The sequence below is a fragment of the Pyrus communis genome, chromosome 9, assembly GCF_041283825.1.
Source record: "Pyrus communis isolate YQ-2024b chromosome 9, ASM4128382v1, whole genome shotgun sequence".
NCBI classification, from domain to species: Eukaryota; Viridiplantae; Streptophyta; class Magnoliopsida; order Rosales; family Rosaceae; genus Pyrus; species Pyrus communis.
The window spans coordinates 24,517,367-24,541,461 of NC_142573.1; the positions used below are offsets into that span (position 1 = coordinate 24,517,367).

General features: G+C 39.0%; 2 protein-coding genes and 1 long non-coding RNA gene across 3 annotated transcripts; 1 reads left to right on the plus strand and 2 right to left on the minus strand.

Annotated features, from left to right (window-relative positions):
• Nucleotides 1-4,822: 4,822 nt before the first annotated feature.
• LOC137740307 (ethylene-responsive transcription factor ERF053-like) lies at nucleotides 4,823-7,487 on the minus strand. Its single transcript, XM_068480169.2, has one exon. The coding sequence runs from the start codon at nucleotides 6,946-6,948 to the stop codon at nucleotides 5,596-5,598; it is 1,353 nt and encodes a 450-aa protein (XP_068336270.2). The 5' UTR covers nucleotides 6,949-7,487; the 3' UTR covers nucleotides 4,823-5,595.
• An 8,552-nt stretch (nucleotides 7,488-16,039) lies between these two features.
• On the minus strand, nucleotides 16,040-16,930 carry LOC148694454 (uncharacterized). The gene is made up of 2 exons (XR_015966985.1): nucleotides 16,444-16,930; nucleotides 16,040-16,332 (listed from the first exon to the last, which is right to left on the minus strand). It is a non-coding gene; the product is annotated as an uncharacterized LOC148694454 (long non-coding RNA).
• An 842-nt stretch (nucleotides 16,931-17,772) lies between these two features.
• LOC137737374 (uncharacterized) lies at nucleotides 17,773-23,488 on the plus strand. The gene is made up of 2 exons (XM_088699405.1): nucleotides 17,773-20,385; nucleotides 22,444-23,488. The coding sequence occupies exons 1-2, from the start codon at nucleotides 18,361-18,363 to the stop codon at nucleotides 23,041-23,043; spliced, it is 2,625 nt and encodes an 874-aa protein (XP_088555531.1). The 5' UTR covers nucleotides 17,773-18,360; the 3' UTR covers nucleotides 23,044-23,488.
• Nucleotides 23,489-24,095: the final 607 nt, after the last annotated feature.

Below are 24,095 nucleotides of genomic sequence, written 5' to 3' on the forward strand. Positions count from 1 at the left end.
TCGTAGAAACCAACTGAAAGTCAAACTATTAGAATGAAAGACTAATTCATGGCATAGCCAATCTTCTAGATGGCTGACTTTTTAAACAAAATAAAAGCCTATCTAGGCTTATCACATCACATCGGAAGCCTAGCCCACCTAGGCTTCTTATCTCATCATCAAAACTCCATTAGTAGCCTTGCTTTATCCGGAAATGGATCCTCTCCGAGGCAACCCCGTGAGATCCTCCTGACCAGTGTTAATGGGCCATTGGATTTTTATCCAACGGCTACAATTATTATAACTTTTAGAGGGCCTTCCTGTTTAAAGCCGTTGGATAAAAATCCAACGGCCCACTAACACTGGTCAGGAGGATCCCGAGGGGTTGCCTTAGAGAGGATCCATTTCTGCTTTATCCTATTAAGCCGTCACTCATAGCCAAGACTCCTAATGCAAACTATAAAGCTTCTTTTTATTTTTTTTTTCCCACGACATTTGTCCAGGTGCAACCATGCATGCAAAGTGAATTGCAATTTAATAGCAATATCAGCTACTCACTTGAGATGCCATCTTCCATCAAATACCACTTTGCACAGGAGACCTAATGATGCATGACTCACGGGGCCAAAACAATACCACAAATGCAAAACATATCCCCAATATCTTTGCATGCTGTTATCTGATGCCGTGCCTTAATGCACATCCATATTCCCCATATTTCATCATTATTCCAATCAATTGGGGAATTAGGCAACACTAAGTTGAAATAATTCAATATATTACTAAAAGATAAATACTATGATTAAAACACAATATTATCCCTCCATAATAATTAAAATCATCTCAACCATTGGTCTAGAATTCTGCTCACTCAACTGCCTCGATTGCTAGGATCGATGGTGCAAAATTGGGTCCAAACACCCATGTATAGCTCCTAAGTCGATTATTTGAAATGGCAATTTTAACCACATGTGTTTAATTAATTAATTTTGTTTTCACCACATGGACCACCAACAAAACTTGGCCTAACGTCCCTTTTGTATTTAACAATTTTAGATTAACTAGCGGCGGAAGGAAGCTGTGGAAACCAGACTTGTAGTCAGAGGAGGCTGAAATACTTCTGTGAGTCTTTCCAGCTCCCGGAAGAGATGGATAATCGTAACTTGTCACCAATTATCTCCCTTAAAAAAATAAAAAATAAACATCCTTTGTAGTCATAAAGTTAGGACTAAATCAATTTTATCACTATAAGGCGGTTATTACAAAAAAGATGTGCAGTTAAATATATAACTTAATGATTATATCTTTAGAATCACTAGTTTTATATGAAGAACTACTGAACTTAATCACTTGCTACCATTAATCTTTAATTTTATGCTAAAGTCTATCATGTAAAGGTAATCAAGTTGGATACCAAAATTTCATGCCATTAAGTTGTACACATGCTTGAGAAACTACAAACATTTTTTCCTTCAACAAGGACGAGTCCATGTTGACAAAGTAATACATGTAATACTCGCAAACTCAAAGACGTGAAATGAACTCTAAAAATTAAAAGTATTGTCCTGAATAACTTTAGAGAAATATTCTAGTTCATATATTAATAGTTTAAAGCATTGTCCCAAACAACTATAACCCATAATTGATCTTAACGTACACAATTATACAATGTTGGATCTCCCACTAAACTTTGGTAATCTACTAATAGTTTAAAGCATTGTCCCAAATAACCATAACCCATAATTTTCCTTGACAATACACACTGACCAACCTTGCATCGGTGAAGCAATCAGCTGCTCCCGAGCTGATCGAGGGTTAATTGTTTTAGTTTTTAACCTATAAATTTTGAGCGTTAACATAACGGAAGAAGGTGCTTCGACCCACCATAAGATATAAAATCAGAAAGAGAATGTAGAGGAGGTCTTGGGATGGAGCTCTATTAAACTATGGAGGGTTGCTCCAAAACATAAAGTGAAGACATGGGGAAGGGGGAGGGAAAAAGATCATCTCCGGATCCGTTCCACCAAATCCTCTCAATCCATTAATCCGAGCCCTTGAAATTTGATTTAACGACTACAAACAGGGACCCTTTTAAATGTTATAATAACTTTAGCCGTTAGATCAAATTTCAATGACTTGAATTGATGGATTGAGAGGATTTGGTGGAAGGGATCCAGAGAGGATCGCTTTCCAAGGGGGAGGCCCTGGATAAGGCATGAAAGAGAAAGAAAAAAAAAACGTAGAAAAGGAGTCTACTGCTGACCCGAAGCCATATCAAGGGGCCGATTGTTGGAGGAGAAAAAGTTGTAGAGTTTTCCTTTGGGATGCATGAGAAGAGAGATGGTGCAAGAAACTTATCATTGGCACTTCAGACATATTATATTTAGCTAAAAAAATTTCACTTATGAGAAAAGCACGAAGAAAATTTTAAAGTGTCAACACTTAATTTTGTTTTCAAAATGTTTCCTAGATCTTAATTCAATTCTCTGTCTTTGTCGATCTTCCAAAAACATTTGGAGAAGTGCATAATTTTGGAATTAAAAAGTTTCAAAGACATATGTAAGCTACACAACTCATGGGCAACATAATCATCATTATCTTGTAGCAGTCCCTGTGACATAATTAAATTAAAATATTTAGGTTATGGCTGGCTCTGGCTCAGGCTCACCACTATTTCGGATATTTTGAATTCTTCATATTAATTTAAGGGTAACTTGGGATCCAGATCCTTTCTGGATCTAAGAATTTTGAGCTTACAAATCAATTGATCCGACCCGTTGAAATTTAATCTAACGGTTACAATTATTATAACTTTTAGTATGACTTCCTATTTGTAGCCGTTAGATTAAATTTCAACGGAATCCTTAGATCCGATAACTTGAACCTAAATCATTGATTTAAATAGGGAAATAGCTCTATGATTTGTAATTAAATCATGTTTTTTGTCACTACTTGATCGTTACCGTGCCGTCACAAGTAAGAAATTTTGATTCATCTCATGGGACGGCGACGACCGGCCCCACCTCTCACCATCGTTCACTCAGTCACTCCTATCAAAACCATCAAAATAATTAATGTCGAAAGTGCTCTTCATTTTCTAACATTTTTTTATTATTTTTTATGGAGTTTTCTAATATTTTTATCAATCGGCTTATTTTGGTGTTCATTCAAATTAATCATTAGTCATTTAGTATTACGATTTAGTAATATTTTTTTTATTTGTAAGTGAGATGTTTTATATTCAATTCTCACCAAATGCGAAATTGAACCACATTAGTATGACAAGCTAATTGTAAAGCTTAACTTACTCTCTCACTTTCTTAATGTAAATAATATCATTTGTTAAAAAAAAAAATAGTAAACACCTTATATAAAATTAATTTCATTCGTTATCATGCTTTCGTGAACAACTTTAATAAGAAATTGATTCCCACTCTTCCTCATTTCAATTATTCCTCAATTCAACTTATCCCATTCAAATTACGAATTAATAAAAAAGTCAATGAAATGTTATGAGATGTCTTATACATTTTGTCCTCCAATTTTCGATAAGGATCCAATGAGAAGATTCAACGACTAAAAATCCAAATCTAAAACATATCAAATTTTTTTTGAATAAAAGCTGAAAGTTACAAATGTATTCGAAATAAATTAGGTAGGTGATTGGACGACCATCGTGCAGGTGCGGGTGGTGACTAGGTCCTTTTGTTCATTGTGCTTAAAGTTCAAATGTTAAACGAACTCCCAAAATATCAAGTGCATCTGCAATTATGCAAAAAATTTGGGTGCTATAAAGTATTGTTTTGATTTTTAACTGTTAGGTTTTGATTTGTATATTTTTTTTAAACAAAAAATTAACGGTTAATAAACGTAGAGTGTTGCTGGGTACTTCAAAGTACTTAAAAAAGTCTTTGTGGTTATGTGGTCCTCTTGTCCTTCTGCGGATTTTCAATAAAAATTATTGTCATTTAACTGAAAAACGGTGTTGGTGAAGAGTAGGCCCTATTCTTTTTTGAAAGGAAGAATTGGTCACATTCATTGCAAAGGAGGAGTTTTAAGGAAATTTTGGGACAGATCCTTGCTAGTTGTGTCATTAGTAGTGGCGAATTCAGAATTTTAATTTAGGTGTATGTGGTATATAAACTCTGTGAGGTGTTCTTAGTTCTTACCTAAGTTTCCTTGTTGGTAGGTGGGCCTTAGCGATGTGGCGTCAAGAAATTGAGGAGGGAAGTTGGATGAAGAAATATGACTAAAGTGATGAATTTGGGTGAAATGGAGGAGAAAATCCAAAAGTAGCTGCTTGTGGGTAGAAAAAGATAGATGCAAGCTAGTGCCACAATGTCTTGTCCGGTTGCTAATTGGAAAAAACTGCTGCTTCTTCCAAAAAAATACTTCGAGTATTTTTGGAATACAATTTTTTTTTTCTAAAAACATTTTCAATCATTTAACAGAACTTCATCAGCTATCATATTTACCATACAAATCTATTATTCATAGTCTTAATTCACTAGAATTCGAATGTTTTTTTTTTTTTTTTTTTTTTTTTTAATTTGGTTTACTTATATTTTGTTGAGGAAACTCCACTTTGAATTTTAAACTAATATTTCTAGTGTGTTGACATTGTCAAGTTAAAAGATTACCAGCACTCATCCACACATTTCTTTTTGAAGCCTGCACACACATGCATTCTCAATGGCAAGAAACTCAATACTAAAAATAAACAGAGAAAGAACAAGATAAATTAAGAGAAGCAGTAGAAACTGAAGGCTCACACACGATAACATTGCATTCTCAATGACAAGAAACTTATTACTAAAAATAAACAGAGAAAGAACAAGATAAATCAAGAGAAGCAGTAGAAACTGAAGGCTCACACACGATAATAATGCATAAAGGAGATACATCTACAAATACGTAATATGACAAAGGATGATCACATCCAAAACGTACAAATCCTATATATAATTTGGCTTTTCCATCCCAGGAGCTGAAAGACGACAGCTCGTGATGGTTTGACCGATTGAGAAGGAGATCACAAAACCGTCTCTCTCTACTGCGGTCCAGCCCTTACTAATCTACTACATCGACACAGCCAAAATAAAAACTAAAATCATGCTTGTGAACAATACACAGTGGTGACCCTTCCTACCTACGCATACTGTATTATTTACTTTACAAGATAATTGACTATAGTTCTACTCTCTAGCAACAAAAACTAAGGCATGGCCCAAATAAAAGCATGAACCAGATTGCCACCACTGCTGAAAGGCCTGAAAAAAACAAGACCAAAAAAGCAGCCTTTGTGCAGCAGATTGGCACGAAACTTGAAGCTTCAAAGATCCCTTGTAATAAAAAGTCACAAGGCTTCTAGGATCATAGGTTGCTTTTTGAAAATCGGCAACCAGCTGTGATGACAAAGTAGGAGGGGCGATGACGACTAAACTGATGTCTAAGAAGCATAACGGAGAAGTTTGAAATGCAATTTCTGACAGGGTTCCGGAAAAATGGAACGAGTGAGAAATGATGAGGGAAATGGGCTAAAACTAGTTCTACAACCTAGAGGTGTGACCGTGTGAGTGTGAAGTGCAGAGCTCAAATTTAAAATAAATGAACTTTTCAATCCTGGTCCTTCCAAAAGAGGTTCTTCATGGGATATGAAGAGGAAGAAGAGGAACCAGATCCCGAACCCGAACCTGAATTCTGAATCGCTTGTTGAGGATTAATGTTAATGTTATAGTCCTGCTGATTTGGATTGGTAAAAGGGAGATCTGATTGCAGCAAAAGACTGTTGTTGGTGTCCAAATCATCCCACACGGGACTACCTGGACCCCAACCTGCAGGAATTGCATTAAGCCAATCTTCTGCCATATCCCCCCAAACAATTTCCTTTTGCTGTGAACTCCCTCCTCCAGCACCATCCGTATTCGCCTCAACTTCGTCAATCGCTTTAGCCTCGCTTGACTCCAGTCCCGAATCACTGTCAGTACTATTCTCTTCTTGGGTGTGTGGAATTGGTGGCGGCGGCATTGCCTCTATATTCGAAGCGCTTCCCTTGATTTTTTGAGGTTGCTTGCGGTGCCTGGTTGGTTTTGAACCTTCATGCCTTGGAGGCGAAATAGTGGCTGAACTTGGAGCTGATGAAACTGAAACATCTGATTTGTCTTTATTGAGAAAAAGCTCAGGGAAATTGAGCCTGGCATTCTCTCCTCTCAACTTGAAGGCCTCGCGGTCGTAAGCCATGGCGGCATCTTCAGCTGTGTCAAAGGTGCCAAGCCAGAGGCGAGTCCTGTTTCGAGGAAGGCGGATTTCAGCTACCCATTTGCCCCAATGCCGTTGCCTCACTCCCCTGTAAAGTTTTGTAGTATTATAAGGCATTGCCGGGGGTCGTAACATTGGCCTGCCATCTGGTCCCAACCTGTTCATCATCATCACCCTCCCTCTTGGACTCAAATTCAAAGCGTCACTCCAATGCTGAAGCATTTTCTGGTGCTGCTGCCAACTCACCGACTCTCCGACAAAAGGCGATGGATAACTCATCCCCTGCTGCTGCTGCTGGTGGGATTCAAAAGAAATCATTTGCTGCGGATTTTGTTGCTGTTGCTGTTGAATTGGTGAGGGAAACATAGGCAAATTTGTGGGGTTGAACGGGTGGGGGAATTGCATCATAGGCTGTTGAGATCCGTCGAAAGAAAAAGGAAAAACTATTTTTGAAGAGGAAGAAGATGGATGGGGAGCGATGATTGGCGAAGGTGTTTGATGATGAGCTAAAGAAGGTGAAGCTTGAATTGGGTCTTGCCTTTCAGGGCTCTTGACTTTCTTGAGAGGCCTATTCGACGCCGTTGAAGCCTCACTAAAACCGGGCTTCCATGGCGGCCTCTCGAAGGAAAAATCAAGTTCCTTGTCTTTGTTCGCCTCCCATTCTCCGCTTGTTTCCATCTTAGACTTACCACTCTTTTTTGGTGAAGACATTGTTGCTCGCTTGCTTGCTTTACCTGCTCGCTTTCTCTTTGAAACTCTCAAATATAGGAAATTCAAGAAACAAATTGAGATGGGTCACGCAAGAAAAAGGGAAAATCGAATCCGATGATTCGAGAATTCAAATCAGAAAAAACAGAAGAGATGAAAATTAAAGTACCCAGATGAAAGTTTTGGCCTATGGAATAAATAAACAAAAATAATAATAAAGATTGAATTTTGGAGTCTCGGTTTCGATTTCAATAGCTGATCCGATCGAACAAAAAACAGAATCGGATGCCGAAAGCGCAGATCCTTGAAGAACCCATCTGAATTATCTGAATCCAGAAACTTGAAATCAACAAAGAGAGCGAGCAGGGGACGGCAAGTAACGAATATCCGCGCCGACGAAGTGTAGGGTGTATTGTTTGCGTGCGGATATGAAGTTCTTGGGTGGCAGAAGAAGAAGAAGCAGGGGAGCTAGGACAGAGGACTTTTGTGAGGAGAGGCAGAGGAGGAAGATGGGTTTATAAGGCTCGGGATAAAAGATTTGAATTGGGACTTTTTTAGAAAAGAGAGAGAATTTGTAGAATGCTCGGGATTGGTTGTCTTTGTTTGGGACCCACACGGCTTGGTATTTCTGGGTTTCCTTGCTTCCACTCCAATTTCTCTCTCCCACCTTCCCCAAAAGGGAAGGCACATCTACATCACTTTACCTGTCTTTTTAACTGCATTAAAAGCGGAAATTATTATTGATATTTTAAAATTTGAAAGAAAAATACATTTGTAAATAGTGTAAAATAAAATTTTAAGAGTGATAATAACACTTCTTTTAAAAGCTAATACATTATTTTATTTCTAGAAATAATAAGAAGCTTTCCGACTTTGAACTTCCGTGTTTTCTTTGAACTCTTTCTTTTTTCTTCTATTGAGAGAAATTCTAGGATGGGCACTTGAGCTAAAAACCAAAACCAAAACTCAAACCGAACTGAACAATATCAGACGACTACTAATAATCTAAAATCGAACAGAAATTGAATCGAACATCTATATAAAAAAATAATTTTGGACTTTTTAAAGTTTATAACAACTAATGGAAGTTATATTTTTATGTTTTAGTATTGTGTAGAGTTGACCAATTCGAATTCAAGCATCACCTTTCTTACTTCTCCAAGACAATCTCAAGCTTTTAGTTCACAAGAGTCCATGACTTCTCATCAATTGCTTTTGCTTTCACAATGTCTAGGGTCTTTCCAAATATTGCATTCTCAAGTTCATATATCTTCTCAAGCCAGTTCACAAGCTCAATGGCCTCCTAAACCTTCAAAGAATAAGTGTCCAAAAAAGGACAGGAAAAGGGTTGGATGATTCAAAATTTCAAAGTAGCGACTTTTTTTTTTCCGAAAGAATGATAATGGATTTGGCGAGTTGAGCTACGCATAAGACTTGGTTGTCAGACTACAAAAGTAGAAACCTTACTCTCTAAACCCATACAATGTTGGAAGAAAGAACCAATACACTAGGATTAGTCATCAACTACAAGTAGGCTACTTCATTCCTACTCAGAGCGATTAGAAATGGCTAACTCCCTGAAAAAATGAACCCCCCCTCTCCCCCACCACACCCCCCCCGGGGGTCCCCTATCTCTGAATTTATTAAATAAAGAAAGTGAAAATAAAAGAATACAAGCGGAGGGACGGAGCCAAAACCCGCTAAGAGAAAAACAAAGAAACACACCAAAACTTTTTTGTTGAATTGCATGAAATCAAAACCAAAGTAGTGACTTGCTACAAGTGAGGCACAAGCCGAAACCAAAATTGTTTGAAACCGAACCAAACAAAAATTACGGTTCTTACCCCAAACTGCTCCGAACTAAACTGAAATAAATTTCAGTTTTACACTAAAACCACACCAACCAAATTGTGGCTACTCCTAATAAATTAAAAAAAAAAAATCAATGACCAAAAACAAGAAATGATCACAAAAGCAGAAATTGCGATGCAAGTATGTCACTCTAATTAAACAAATCAAGAAATATATTTTATTGGCTTATGGACGGTTAAGTGACGTATTCTTTTAGGATACAAACATTGCTAAAATACATCGTTGTGTATGAAAAAAAAAATGATACTTTGGCTAAACTCGTATTGAAGATGATTACTCAACTAGAAAATTAATGGATCAAAATAGTTACTCGCACCCTAAAAATTCATATTCTTCACCTTGAAATAATATTCTTATATTGACGAACTAATTTGGATCATCAACCACCACATCAGTAGCAATTGGAGCATTAAAATACTGCTTAATTTGTTGATGATAATATGAAATTGAGGAAATTTCCTTTCTACACAAATTGTAAAAAAGAGCGGTGGGTAAATATGTGACCAAGAAATTGAAGAAATCATTTTTAAAGATTGAAGTCATAATTTGCATGAAGATTGAACACCAACAGTGAAAAGAATTAGGTCATTGGAGAAAATTGAAATGATCTAGAAAAACACCAACGGTGAAAAGAATTAGGTCATCGGAGAAAATTGAATTGATCTAGATTATTATGTTCTGATCCTTCTCGTACAAAACATTGAAAGCCGGATTTGGAATAGTGGTCAATCTTTCAAAAGGATTAGAAAGAAATTGAGAAGGCATTGGTTTAGATCTATCAACAGCGCCAACCAATTTGTATAGACAAAAGATCGACGCGAAAAGTTGTGGGACCATGAGTTTGGGCCTCGACTGCTGTTGACTTTCAAAACTACGTAGCCTACGTGGGGCACAAACCGAATAGTTAATAAGCTAACTACGTCATTAGGTTGAATGCAGGACGTGCCAACTCGTCGGCCGAGCTCAACTGGGGAGTGAATGAATGTTGGTGTGGCGTTTGGTGTGCTACTAACTTCTTGATCTCATGATTGCGACTGAGGAAGGAACATGTCTCGGCCTTCGAGTTCGAGAGCCTAAAGATAAGGTTGTTAGTTCTGCGAAGTTCACAAATCGTTGGAGTCAGGTTCAGTGACTGTAATTATATTCATGAGAATATAAGAGCGCCGAATTAGTACCAAATTGTAGGGACATAAGTACTCAAAAGAGATGTGTGTCTTGATTGTAAATATGGTTCGGTCGTCTAAATGCCGAACTTTGAAATGCATGTTTGAGTATCCAATCATAAAATATCAAATTTGGCTTTCAGTATGCCGAATGTTACGTAACCTGGTAACACCACACTTTGTCGAGAAGGCTAATGAGACGACCTCTTCCAACAAGGACTCAAAGATTCCTTGTTTCCTTGTTGATTGAGACTTGGATAGATAATCAGTCGGTCTCAAAACAGTGCTATTTATCCAAACTGAAGGTGCTCTTCGGTCGGCTAATTTTACAACTCCAGTGTTGTTTATCCAAACTGAAGATGTTGTCGGTTGCCAACACAATGTTGTTTATCCAAAATGAAGATGTATTGATGGAAAAAAGGTAAAATAAAAATATCACAAGGTGCTTGAGACGTTTCGCATAGAGCGAGAATTTGCACAAGGCATATTTGTGTGTTGATTTGAAGAGCCTTGAATGATGCCCCCCCTTCTCTATTTATAGTAGCAGTTCCGCATGGCTGAAGTAGAGTCCCATTCGGACTATAATTCGTTGATAAAATCCAAATAGGTTTCGGCCAACCTTAGTTCATGTAGGATTCTAAATTCAACCCTATTATCCTCCAGGTTCAACCCTTGATTCTTGGCATCTTTTCTTATTCGAAGCATAATTGGCCTTTGAGGACTCCTTGTTATACTAGGACTCGACCAACCCTTCTATTCGGATAAAACTATGTTATGATAGCATTCGATCGAACCTCACTGGGCTGGGCTTTTCTTGAGAATATTCTGAGATACATTATGTCCTATATACTGGGTCAAGCCCATAATTATCCTCAGCCAAACATGTCATTTTGGGTCTAAACAACTGTGTAGTGGCCGAAGTGGCTATAGGTCATCGAACCTAGTGGCTCAGATCAAGCCAAGGTTCTCAAATAGACCTTGGGATTAGAGATTCTGAATCTCTTGGATTGGAAGGTGGGGTTTGTTCTGTCGAGAAAGACCTGTTTATCCCTTAAGTAATCGACTCCTAATGGTATTCCAATTAGGATAGTATCCTGGGAATCTCTGTAATCAAGGAATTAGTTTGCACCGCAAATAATCATAATCCTAAAAGGAACAAAATTATTTCCTTGATTCCCTCAAGGATTCTCCTGGCTTAAAGGAATTACCATCCTTATATGATGTGTCACTAATATGAAATAAGCTCGTTCAGTAATAATCTAATCATCAACATTCACAACATTTCGTTTAGAATTTGGTAATTGTATTGAGTGAATAAACATTTCTTACCGCAGTCATTCCTTATTCTCTGATCACAAGTCGTTTGGGTTTGAAGTTCTCCCAAATATTATCCACAATACCCTATTACTATTATTCTTTTCAATTATTAATAGAACTCGCCATCGTTTATTCTCAGTTAAGAAAACTATAGCACCTTTGAAACTGTAACTAATCTTTGATTTTGACTAGACTTATTGCTCTCTTAATATATTAGGTTATTGCTACTTTAGAATTCATTGGATGTTTATCGGATGTGCATAAGAAACCCCTGAAGGAGTAAAGCAAATTTTTGGGGTGGCAAAAAGGTCAAACAAGCAACTATTTCGAACAAAGATACGTCACCAAAATTCCAACCCCAGCCGGCCATGCATGATTTATTAAAATTAAATTACATAACGTAATACTTTTTTTTTTTAATTTAGATATATGTTTTTGGTCTATATTCTTATATTATTTTTTTTTTATTGAAAGAAGATTTAGTCAGCATTTTATGATTTATCCATGGAACAAATCCAATACAGGAAAGTCAACCTCAACACTAAACCAATCAAGGCCACTGTTAATTATGTGCAGTGATTAAAGTATTCAGGTTAAATTACATGAAATGCTCACTTGTGATTTCGTCCAATTGTCACACAAGTTCTTACCGTTAAACATTTACAAAATTTCACCATCTTAATTATTTAGATACATCCATTTAGTACTACGATCTAGTGGTATTCTTTTTCACTTGTAAGTAAGAGGTCTTAAGTTCTATTAAGCGAATTTGAATCACAATATTGCGAGTTCATTATGAGATTAAGGCTAACCCCTCTGGTTAGTATGAATAATATCATTTGTTAAAAAAATTGTCTAGATACAATTACCACTGGGAGGGCCAATAGTTGGGACAAATTCAAGCCTGTATTTACACAACATGTCTTAAGTTTGATTCCTGGCGCTAACTAAACACATAATAGTGGTCAATGAGAGACTTAAATACATCTATGAACTTTCTTGACCCTAAAAGAGTGGATTATCATGACAAAGTCACAACTGGTTTCCATTTTAATCTTCAAAATGTCTAATACAATGAGGAATTATTTTCTGTTACATATAGTCAAATATTTACACTTGCATAACTAAATGCCTATGTATTTGCAATGCAAGGACGTTGTTTTTTTTTTTTTTTTTTTCTTTCTTATACAAGAGATAGTGAAGAAGAAGAATCGAACCGAAATTTTTAGTAAAATAATAAAATACTCGTAGTTAACTGAACAACAGACTTTTAGGGAGAGAGGTAACGAGGTTTGGTAGCAAGCATATTTATGGGGGAGTTGTGCTTGCGCGCATGCAGTACAAGTGATCCACGACTCCACGTTAGGGTCTCTCACTTTCGGTGGAAGCATTAGACAATAGCCCGTTTGTCTTTGCACAGGTCAACAACCACAAAACAGTTTCCTCCGAGGTTCGGTGGAGAATCGGCACTTGTCGGTACGTGGTCTACTCCTGCACTCTCTAATCATTCTCTCTCTCTTTCTTTATTTTTTTTATTTGAATATTTGTCCAAGTCCACTAAACAAGGTTGTTCTTCTTTTTATACATATCACGTTCCTCAAAGATTTTTATCTTGTAGAGTCAAATAGGAATAAACAATAATAAAAGAGGCAGCATATTAAGGACGAGGGGAGGATAACAATAACGTTCCGTCCAAAAAGAAAAACAAAAAAGTTATTCCGTTTCTGTAATTAACATTATGTTTTTTGTATCTTTGATATATCAGTAATACTATTGCTAAAGTAATGTTTGGATGAACAATTTCCAATCAAGTCAAATTAATTAAGTTTGTGATTAGAAACACAGTCTATGAATTTTGCAACGACATATATTAGAGACTTACAAATGTCTATTTTCAAGTAATTATTTATAATTTTTCTCACGTATCTTTGTATTATTCATGAATTGCACTTCTAATTTCCAATATACAACATTTTACAGTTCATTTCTCACTAATTTGGCGTCAATCTCTTCAATAATCTCACCAAAACATAGCTCAAAATAAAACAAAAACTATCCAACTTAATTATTACACGTATATGCATAAGCATAACCAAAAGAAGCTTTTCTTTGTCGAATTTGGGAATGAGATCTGACCTAAAGGAAAGGAAAGGAAAGAACTTGGGAATGATATGTGGCTTTCATTCGAGCATGCATTGTGGTTGCTTTTAGATCTCTTCTTCTTCTCCTCCTCCTCCTCAAAACCACCATTAATGATTTAGGGTCCAATAAAAAGGCCAGTCTTTTTCTTTGACTGCGTACCTCTCAAATAATAGAGGGTTTAGCAATCGTAAAGCATTAGGCATGCATTGCATGCGCGTTGTCATGGAATAATTGGGCTGACGAAATTCCTACGTACAGTTGTAAGCAAAAACCACGCATATGTATATATAAATGCTATGGACTCTTTCCATATATGTGATTCAAAAGCATTATTATTCCTTGTTTTGCGTACAAAGAAGTCACATCTATATATATGCCCAAATGTGTAAATTTAACTGCATATGAAACTATTCATTACCTATTCATTAGACAAAACGAGAGAAAATCTGTGCTAGAAATCTATTTTCATTATTAAAAGCAGGACGGAAATGATGAATTTCTCTGTTTATTTTGTTTTGTACTAATTTTAGTCAAGAAAATAAGGTGAGAAAAACGTAGCAGAAGGACCCCCGAGATAAGGTTACATTAAGTATGCAAAGTAAAAACCTAACAGCCTTTGAAACTCATGCAAGTCAATACGAAAGAAGCGAAAGTATTCTGCAACTACTGATGGTTGAATAATAATCAAATTAAGGTGGTGTTATCTTCTACAGATGTGAGATAGAACACGTTTTTATTTTGATTTATCAGCAGACAAGATTATATATATCATCCCTAGTGAAGGTGTATAGAAGAAATCCAAACAGCAAATGAAAGAGCAGCTACATAAATACTTGAGGTAAGATAGATCATCCATTATTTATTTTTATTTTTTATTTTTGGCCGGTCAAGAGAATACAAAATGTAAAACCAATTGGCAAGAATGCCCTATAATTTCAGCACGCAATTTCAGCACGAGCCAAACACGTGAATCATGTCCATAACGGTAGATGTGGATGTCGCTTGTTTGCTCTTATAGCAATAGCATAAAAAATTACATGGATAGCATTGTTGAGTGGCAGCGGGACTTTGGTGACTGCTGTTGCGCTAATTTTTTTTCACTATTCATATTTTAATTTATTAAAACCTAAACGGAGTAAGAATAAAGTTAAGTATTATGACACGTATTGGTATATCAGAGAAGAGTTGCGAATGAGACACGAATTTTGGGATAGCAAATACATACGTGGTCTATACAATGTTAATCTTTTGCATAAATGATCTCCAAAGGGTAATCTAATACATAAACAGTTTCGATTATCAAGTAGCATAGCAGGGTGAGAAAGAGAGTAAAGAAAGCAAAATAAAAAGATCGAAATGAAAAGGTTATTAGCATTCCTCAACATGATAATTATGATCACTTAATAAATACTTATGTTAGACTTTATTTGATATGGGATATTCTCAATATGATAGTTATATATTTGATTGATGCATATTATAGTTTGCAATCCGGTAAAATTTGTTTTTTTATTAATTATTATAGTCAGTCAATATAATACTCATGAGTGGTGAGTGCATGGAAATCGTTCACATAAACGAGAGATTTTTCAGGATGTCGGAATATGGATTAGTATATCATGTGTTGCTATACAAGTGATGAGATATTTATGTTAAAAAAATTACTAACTTAAAAAATAAAACTCTTTTCCACTTTTATATATAATGAGTATAGTGTACCATCAGTATGAGTCCTCATGGTGGAAAAGCATGCTATATAAGCCAAATTTTACAACAAGACCCAAGCTAATATGTATGATTAACAATCATTTTCCTTTAGTTAATTCCTTCCCGAATTATTAACTATATCTCTTCTCCAAAAACTTTGGTGCAAGCAATGTCTGCCACAATGTAGACTGGACACGTATTATCTACCAATGGCGATTGATGGAGAATGCAGGAAGCTGTGTTCTGCTGCCATTGGCTAGTTAATTACAAAACATAGGTTTCCTTGAAACCATTTGATCAAGTCCATTCCATATATACATATACATATAATTATATACTATTTTATCAATCTAGAGCTTAACGATGAGGTTTATAAAGTTAACTCTAGCTAAACGGCCAATTAGGGGATGTGTTTTGCACTAATCCGAAAGAAGCCATAATCATCTTTGCTGGACCATTAATTCTGGTAATGGCCTATATTTTGAATAAAATATGCATAATTAATCAAGTTCTTGTTGCTGATGAGTTGAGGATTGGCTATGGCTGACTGATCAATAGCAATGGTGGTCTGGTCTCCACGCGCTTCCCTTGCAGTGTTAATTTAATGTACAGTTCTTCCCGCCAGAGGTTTGTTGATAATTATATATATAAATATATTACTTCAATATTTACGATTTTTTTTTTTTGGACAAAGGTAAATTTTATTACCAGGTCGATTCTGCAAAAGATAGGATCACTGAGATTGAATTTAAGTGGAATCTTCAATAGCGGTACTGAGAGTGTCGTTAGAGTATACCAAATAAGTATAGCTATCCTTCTTCTCTTCTGACACAGCAACAAAATTTCAATCAGTATAGAAAAGAAGTGATACAAAATTTCTTTCTTCCTTAGCGTTTCACACTAAGCTCTTTGATCCATAGCGCAATCATTAAGTAAGCAAGCTGCACAAAAGATGTTCAAATACAAAGCACAACAAAAGAAATAGACCCCATATACAAAGCTGCACAACAGAGGGCCCGAAACACAAGTTGGAGCCCAAAAATAGGAATACACCAAACAAAAAACCTAGCCTTCTGCAAACACTGTCGCCACCTAAACAAAGCATCCCCATCAGCACGATTCAACACTTCCAACCACCGCCAAGAATCCAGATGCCAGATAAAAGGAAAATGGAGACTTTAGCATCCTGCATCGCACACCACACCGAATGCAACCACAGATCGAAAGAAGTTAGTAGACAACTCACTAGCGACAGTGCCAATAAATGCAAACAAATGGAAGGTGGTGGTGTGTATACCCGAGCCAAGCTTTATTCACCTTCTGAAAGAACTGCAACCAAATGCGGTGAAGAAGAGTGATTGCATATCAGAATTGAGGTTGAAATGATGAAGGACAGAGCTAACACAGAAAGGGAATGGAGGAAATGGAAGATTCAAATTGAGGAGGATTGATGAGAGACATGGAAGTGGATGGACATCAAGGATTTGAGGAAATAAGAAATCGGGGTTGAGGGTTTAGAATGAGAGACATGCAGATCAAAAATGAATTTGGATTTGAAGAGCAAGGGCGATGGAGATGGGAAGGAAGGGGAAAAGAAGCAGAAGAAACCAAAAAGAGAAAAGAAAGAGAAGATAAAAAGTATGGGAGGTTGCTACCGACCATGGCCACAACTAAGGTTGGTGACTACAAATTTTAACAATAAGGAAAACACTCACATGATGGTGAGAAAAACTCTCACTCAGAGATAAAAATTTAGAATTTTTGTTTTTGAAGTAGGAAGCCAATCCATATCAAGAACATTTTAATGGAAGAATAAAAGAGAAATAATCAACAGAAAAATATTAAATTAAAGATAAGATAATACTTGCATTCCCTCTTTGGGAGATGAGCTCATTTCCCTTTTGCAACTAATGTATCTTGACCATACAAATTTTATAATTGGAACCATTCATTTTCTTAACCTTCATTTGAAGATCACCCCTATTAAAAAAAATTATTTCAATCAGAGATTATTTAGTCATTCATATGTATAGAACAAATTGACAGTGTTGGTACAAAGTAATATATTCATAATGAAGCGTCTATTTATTTAATACGTTCAAATGATTAAACGATTTCCAATTTGAATGATTTTTTTTGTAGGATTTATCTTCGAATGATGATTAATAAATTGAACAGTTCCGATTAATAATTTTATTCAATTAAGATACAATACTCGCAAATAGCGAAATATGTGCATCTCCAACATGGGAGATGCAAGTATTAATCTTTAAAATAAGGCCATAAGCTTTAGTAGATAGCACAACATATTTATATAAATTATATAATCCATACCATTGATAGGTAATGGTTGGAACATTGTTTTTTTTATTGCATAATGGAATATCTACTTGTTCCAAGCCTAGATAAGCCTTGCGATCATTAGTGGAGAATGTTGGAAAGTATGTACCAACAAGCATAAACTTATAAATACAACAAAATAAATACTTAACTGGTGTGATGTGATCTAGTAACTTTTTGTGGTGGCTGGTCCCCAAAATACAACAAAATAACTAGTTTAGAAGCATCCCAATGTTTTTCATGAGCACCTAATTCAAATGATGATTCAGGATAGTTGAAAGATCCTAGTGTCACGGGCCACATGTTACAAACAAAGAAAATGCCCAAGACATCATATATCTAAGCCCATAAAGCCTTGTCTTCATGGAAGCTTCCGGAACATCCCGGAAAAATCAAGAACATGGCGGAGCGTTCAAGATAATCTAGGGCATTCCGGAACAATCCACACAAGTGTACATATTCAAGCCTCACCTAGAACAATCTAGATTAGGCAAGTTGTATCTAGAACTATTCTAGATATTTTTGGATGTAAGTAGGCAATTCTAGAACCCTCCATTGAGGAGGTTACTTAGGCCTATAAATAGGAGGCAAGGCCATTTGGCCAAAGCATCCAAGAGTTGTAAGCAATTGTAAAGCTCTCCAAAGTTTCAATACAAAACTTCCATTCTCCCATCTTCTAAGTGATCTTAGCATTCTCCAAGCTATCTTAGCTTTCTTTGTGATTCAATCCGGGGAAGCGAGGCTTCAAAGGCTTACTTAGCTTGTTCATCGAGGTTTCAAGTCTAAGTGCCGCACGGGCGGAAGGCTTAAAGAGTCATCCCGTGACAGCTGGTATCAGAGCCAAGCTCGCGAATCACTTAAAAGAAAGTAGGATATGGCAAGTGGAGAAATGGTGTCCGGAGTCTCCGACCCAAGGGAGCGTACTGCCGAGGTGCAAGATGTTGCCAAGAGCAAGCCAAAGTTAAAGGACTTGCAAGCATCAATGGAGACCATGGAGGAGCGACTCGAGAAGGTGGAACGAACCATACTCGAGTTCGATACTCGACTTGATGAGGACGTTGTCGACAAGGAGGAAATCCAAACCATGGTGGAAGATGGTAAGGATGAACTACGTGGCTTGGTGGAAGGGCTACGAGATGAGCTCCTTGGCGCCCTCAATACCATGGCCGACAAGATGCGGAGGGAAGTCCAGGTTCACCTTGACAACATGGAGGCAAGTCTTGTGGCGCTTCAAGAGGAGATAAAAGACACAAAAGAACTTAAGGGAGATGTGGCGTTTTGCAAAGAAGCAATTGTGAAGCAATTCGTGCAAGGGCCGAGGGAAATCAAGGCGTTGGACTCCAAGGTAATCGACTCCTTTAAACCCAAATCCTATAATGGGAAAAGGGAAGCAAAGGAGCTCGACACATTTGTGTGGAACGTGGAGCGATACTTCAAGTACCTGAAGCTTGAAGATGAAGAGTCCAAAATCGCAACGGCAACCATGTTCTTAGCTGACAATGCCCTTATGTGGTGGCGTCGCCGGAGCATGGAGATTGAACAAGGTACGTTCTCCCTCACCACTTGGGATGAATTTAAGAAAGATCTTATGTTGCACTTCTATCCCCAAAATGCCAAGTACGAAGCCAAGGAGAAACTAAGGTGGCTCAAGCAAACGGGGAGTGTCAAAGACTATGTCAACACCTTCGTGAGCTTGTTATTCGAGGTGCCCAACATGTTAGAAGAAGACAAGCTCATGTACTTCATGAGTGGACTGCAAAATTGGGCAAAACTCGAACTACAAAGGAGGCATGTGCAAACGTTGTCTGATGCCATTGCCGCCGCCGAATCCTTGATTGAATTTAGATCAAGCCACCAAGGTGATTCCAAGTCCACGGGGAAGAGGGGTAACCATGAGAAAAGTGGGGGAGCACATAAGCCGAAGGATAAGGCGGAGACAAGCAAAGGGGCTGAGACAAGCAAACCGAAGGAGAAGAAAGCCGATAAGCATGACAAAGGCAAGGGTAAGTCTTGGCAACCCACTTGTTACTTATGCAACGGCCCTCACATGATGCGAGATTGCCCACAAAAGAACGCCCTTAAGGCCATAGTTTTCAAGGAGAACAAGGCTGAGGAGAGTAACGATGCAAGGATGGGATGCATCCGTCTGCTGAATGCAATCCAAACAACCCTTCCACAACCTAAGGCTCAAGTTGAGGGAGGATCATTGTTCGTCGACGTCAAGACTGGTGACAAGACGACGCGTGTGTTGGTGGACACGGGAGCAACACACAACTTCATGACGTCGGAGGAAGCTATAAGGCTTGGCCTCCGAGTCACAAAGGAGCCCGGTAGCGTGAAGACGGTAAATTCCGCTGCCACCCCCATCGTCGGAATTGCACGCAATGTACAAGTAGACATTGGCGCATGGAAGGGAAAGATCGACTTCACCATTGTCAAGATGGACGACTATGGCGTAGTCATTGGGTTAGAGTTCATGGACAAGGTACGAGCCTTTCCCATTCCCTTCTACAATATTTTCTGTATCTTGGACGAAGGAAGACAACCTTGCCTGGTGCCATTGGAGAGGCAAGCTAAGAAGTGCACCCAGCACTTGTCAGCAATGCAATTCGCCAAGTCCTGGAAGAAAGGCGAGGCCACATTTCTTGCAACCCTAATGTTGAATGAAGGGGAGGAGAAGTACGGGCCTTTGCCGAAACAAGTGGAAGCAGTCCTTATGGAGTTCGCGGACGTGATGCCTAAGGAACTGCCAAAGAAGTTGCCACCAAGGAGAGAGGTCGACCATGCGATTGAGTTGGAGCCTGGTGCTAAGCCTCCCTCCAAATCACCTTATAGGATGTCGCCACCCGAGTTGGAGGAATTGAGGAAGCAACTCAACGAGCTACTTGATGCTGGCTACATCCAACCCTCCAAGTCCCCATATGGTGCACCCGTCTTGTTCCAACGCAAGAAAGAAGGTAGCCTAAGGCTGTGCATCGACTATAGAGCATTGAACAAGATTACCATCAAGAACAAGTACCCACTTCCGTTGATCGCCGACTTATTCGATCAACTTGGTGAAGCAAGGTACTTCACAAAGTTAGATCTTCGATCGGGATACTACCAAGTGAGGATAGCCCCTGGAGACGAATCGAAGACGGCGATGGTGACCAGATATGGATCGTTCGAGTATAAAGTCATGCCATTTGGTCTGACCAATGCCCCTGCAACATTTTGCACATTGATGAACAAGGTATTCCATCCTTATCTTGATAAGTTTGTCGTGGTTTACATTGATGATATTGTTATCTATAGCAAGACATTGGAGGAGCACGTCAAGCACTTGCGCATAGTGTTCAAGACCCTTCGGGAACATGAACTCTATGTCAAGAAGGAGAAATGCTCCTTCGCCACACAAGAAGTAGAATTTCTTGGCCACAAGATAAAGGAGGGGAAACTTATGATGGAAAAGGGCAAGATCAAGGCCATTCAAGAGTGGGAACCGCCGACCAAGGTACCAACACTACGATCCTTTCTGGGGCTAGCCAACTACTATCGGAGATTCATAAAAGGGTACTCGGCTATAGCGGCACCCTTAACAGACCTTCTTAAGAAGAACAAGGCATGGGAATGGACGGACAGGTGTCAAGAGGCCTTTGAGAGGTTGAAGAAGGCCCTAATGGAGGAACCTGTACTAAGGTTGCCCGACCTTAGTAAGCCATTCGAGTTGCACACCGATGCTTCCGACTTTGCCATAGGTGGAGTGTTGATGCAAGAGGGACATCCGATAGCCTATGAAAGTCGCAAGCTAAACAATGCTGAGAAGAGGTACACGACCCATGAAAAGGAGATGACCGCCATCGTCCATTGCCTTAGAGTTTGGAGGCATTACTTGCTTGGTACTCCCTTCATCATCAAGACGGACAACGTTGCCATTAGCTACTTTCAAACCCAACAAAAGCTTACACCTAAGCAAGCAAGGTGGCAAGAGTTCTTGGCGGAGTTTGATTACAAACTAGAGTACAAGCAAGGAAAGGAGAACGTGGTGGCCGATGCTCTAAGTAGACGAGTAGAGTTAATGGCTACGGTACTCAAGCCGCAAAGCCATCTCTTGGGCCGTGTCCGAGAAGGTTTATCGCATGACGTCCAAGCCAAGAACATTGTGGAGTTTGTCAAGGATGGGAAGACAAGAAGGTTTTGGCTTGAGGACGGCCTGCTATACACCAAGGGCAAGCGGATCTACGTCCCAAAGTGGGGAAGCTTAAGGAGAGAAATCCTGAAGGAGTGCCATGACTCAATGTGGGCAGGACATCCTGGCACTCACCGCACGTTGGCCTTGGTGAGTGATGCTTATTATTGGCCCCAAATGCGGGATGATGTAGATTCCTACGTGAAGACTTGTCTTGTGTGCCAACAAGACAAAGTGGAACAAAGGCAACCGGGAGGACTGTTGGAACCGCTTCCCACCCCATCAAGACCATGGGAGTGCTTAACCATGGATTTCATCACACATTTGCCCAAGTCTGATGGATGTGGATCTATCTTCGTCGTGGTCGATAGATTCACCAAGTATGCCACTTTCATACCCGCACCGGTGGAGTGCACAGCCGAAGTAGCTGCACGCTTGTTTCTAAAGCACGTGGTGAAGTATTGGGGAGTTCCGAGGAGCATAGTCAGTGATCGAGATGCTCGCTTCACGGGAAGATTTTGGAAGGAGCTCTTCAAGCTACTTGGCTCAAAATTAGACTTCTCCACCGCTTTTCATCCCCAAACTGATGGACAAACGGAGCGGGTTAACGCATTGTTAGAGACTTATTTGCGGCACTATGTTAGTGCCAATCAACGAGATTGGGCTAAGTTACTTGATGTTGCCCAATTCTCTTATAACTTGCAACGTTCGGAGTCGACGGGAAAAAGCCCGTTCGAGTTGGCTATAGGGCAACAACCCTTGACCCCGAACACGGTCGCGACTGGCTACACGGGGAATAGTCCAGCCGCTTTCAAAACCGCTAAGGAGTGGCAATTAGCCCACGAACTTGCTCGAGCTCATTTGGAGAAGGCTTCAAAGAAGATGAAGAAATGGGCGGATCGTAAGCGAAGGAATGTGGAGTTCCAAACTGGCGACCAAGTCTTTGTGAAGCTTAATGCGTCTCAGCACAAGAGTACTCGTGGTTTGCACAAGAGCTTGTTGCGGAAATATGAGGGACCATTCCCTATCATCAAGAAGGTTGGCAAAGCCGCTTATGTCGTGGAACTCCCACCCCGTCTCAAGTTCCACCCGGTGTTCCATGTGAGCAACTTGAAGCCTTATCATGCAGACAATGAGGAACCAAGCCGAGGTGAGTCTCATCGAGCACCCCCTTTGATGACGGAGGCATTTGACAAAGAAGTGGAGAGCATCGAAGCCAAGCGTGTCGTGGTGCGACCAAGACAACCAAAGCATGTGGAGTACTTTGTCAAATGGAAAGGGCTACCATACTCCGAAGCGACATGGGAGAAGGAGACGTCCTTATGGCAATATAAGGACTTGATTAATACATTCGAGGGGCAAGAGTCGACGAGGACGTCGACGGCTTAAGTGGGGGAGGATGTCACGGGCCACATGTTACAAACAAAGAAAATGCCCAAGACATCATATATCTAAGCCCATAAAGCCTTGTCTTCATGGAAGCTTCCGGAACATCCCGGAAAAATCAAGAACATGGCGGAGCGTTCAAGATAATCTAGGGCATTCCGGAACAATCCACACAAGTGTACATATTCAAGCCTCACCTAGAACAATCTAGATTAGGCAAGTTGTATCTAGAACTATTCTAGATATTTTTGGATGTAAGTAGGCAATTCTAGAACCCTCCATTGAGGAGGTTACTTAGGCCTATAAATAGGAGGCAAGGCCATTTGGCCAAAGCATCCAAGAGTTGTAAGCAATTGTAAAGCTCTCCAAAGTTTCAATACAAAACTTCCATTCTCCCATCTTCTAAGTGATCTTAGCATTCTCCAAGCTATCTTAGCTTTCTTTGTGATTCAATCCGGGGAAGCGAGGCTTCAAAGGCTTACTTAGCTTGTTCATCGAGGTTTCAAGTCTAAGTGCCGCACGGGCGGAAGGCTTAAAGAGTCATCCCGTGACACTAGTACTTCCTGAATTATCTTAGTACGTCATAATTGTCGTGTGCGACTTAGATTTGATATTTGTTGGCCTATTTTGTATATGAAGGACTATCTTGTTATGTAGTTTGTGCATATAGCATGGATATATATTGAAATGATTACAAATTGAGAGGACTAATAGAGAACCGTTACCTTAGTGTCACGAAGTTACATGTATGCTTAATTAGTGTAGTTCTTAATGCCACTTAGTACTTTGGTGTTTCGCCACCCCTACAACTAATTGGGCTTTGTTTTAGGCCTCATGGAGAGTCTAATGGTGGTGATGATTGATGGTGAGGCTTTCAAAATCGGCCGATCACCATCCTTGAACCTGCCACACCCCTGTGCGGTTTTCACATAATCAAGGCCAATTTTGTATGAAATTTGGGGTGGATTAGGTAGAGGGAAGGCCATGGAGTGATTTCCCAAGGTATGATTGATGTGGTTCACCAGAAAAAAAAAAAACCAATGAAAACCACTGGA

Coding starts and splice junctions, on each gene's coding strand:
- LOC137737374 (XM_088699405.1), top strand. CDS start 18,361: ATGGCAAGTGGAGAAATGGTGTCCGGAGTCTCCGACCCAAGGGAGCGT. Junction 20,386..22,443: donor AGCTACTTGATGCTGGCTAC/ATCCAACCCTCC, acceptor GCGACTGGCTAC/ACGGGGAATAGTCCAGCCGC.
- LOC137740307 (XM_068480169.2), bottom strand. CDS start 6,948: ATGTCTTCACCAAAAAAGAGTGGTAAGTCTAAGATGGAAACAAGCGGA.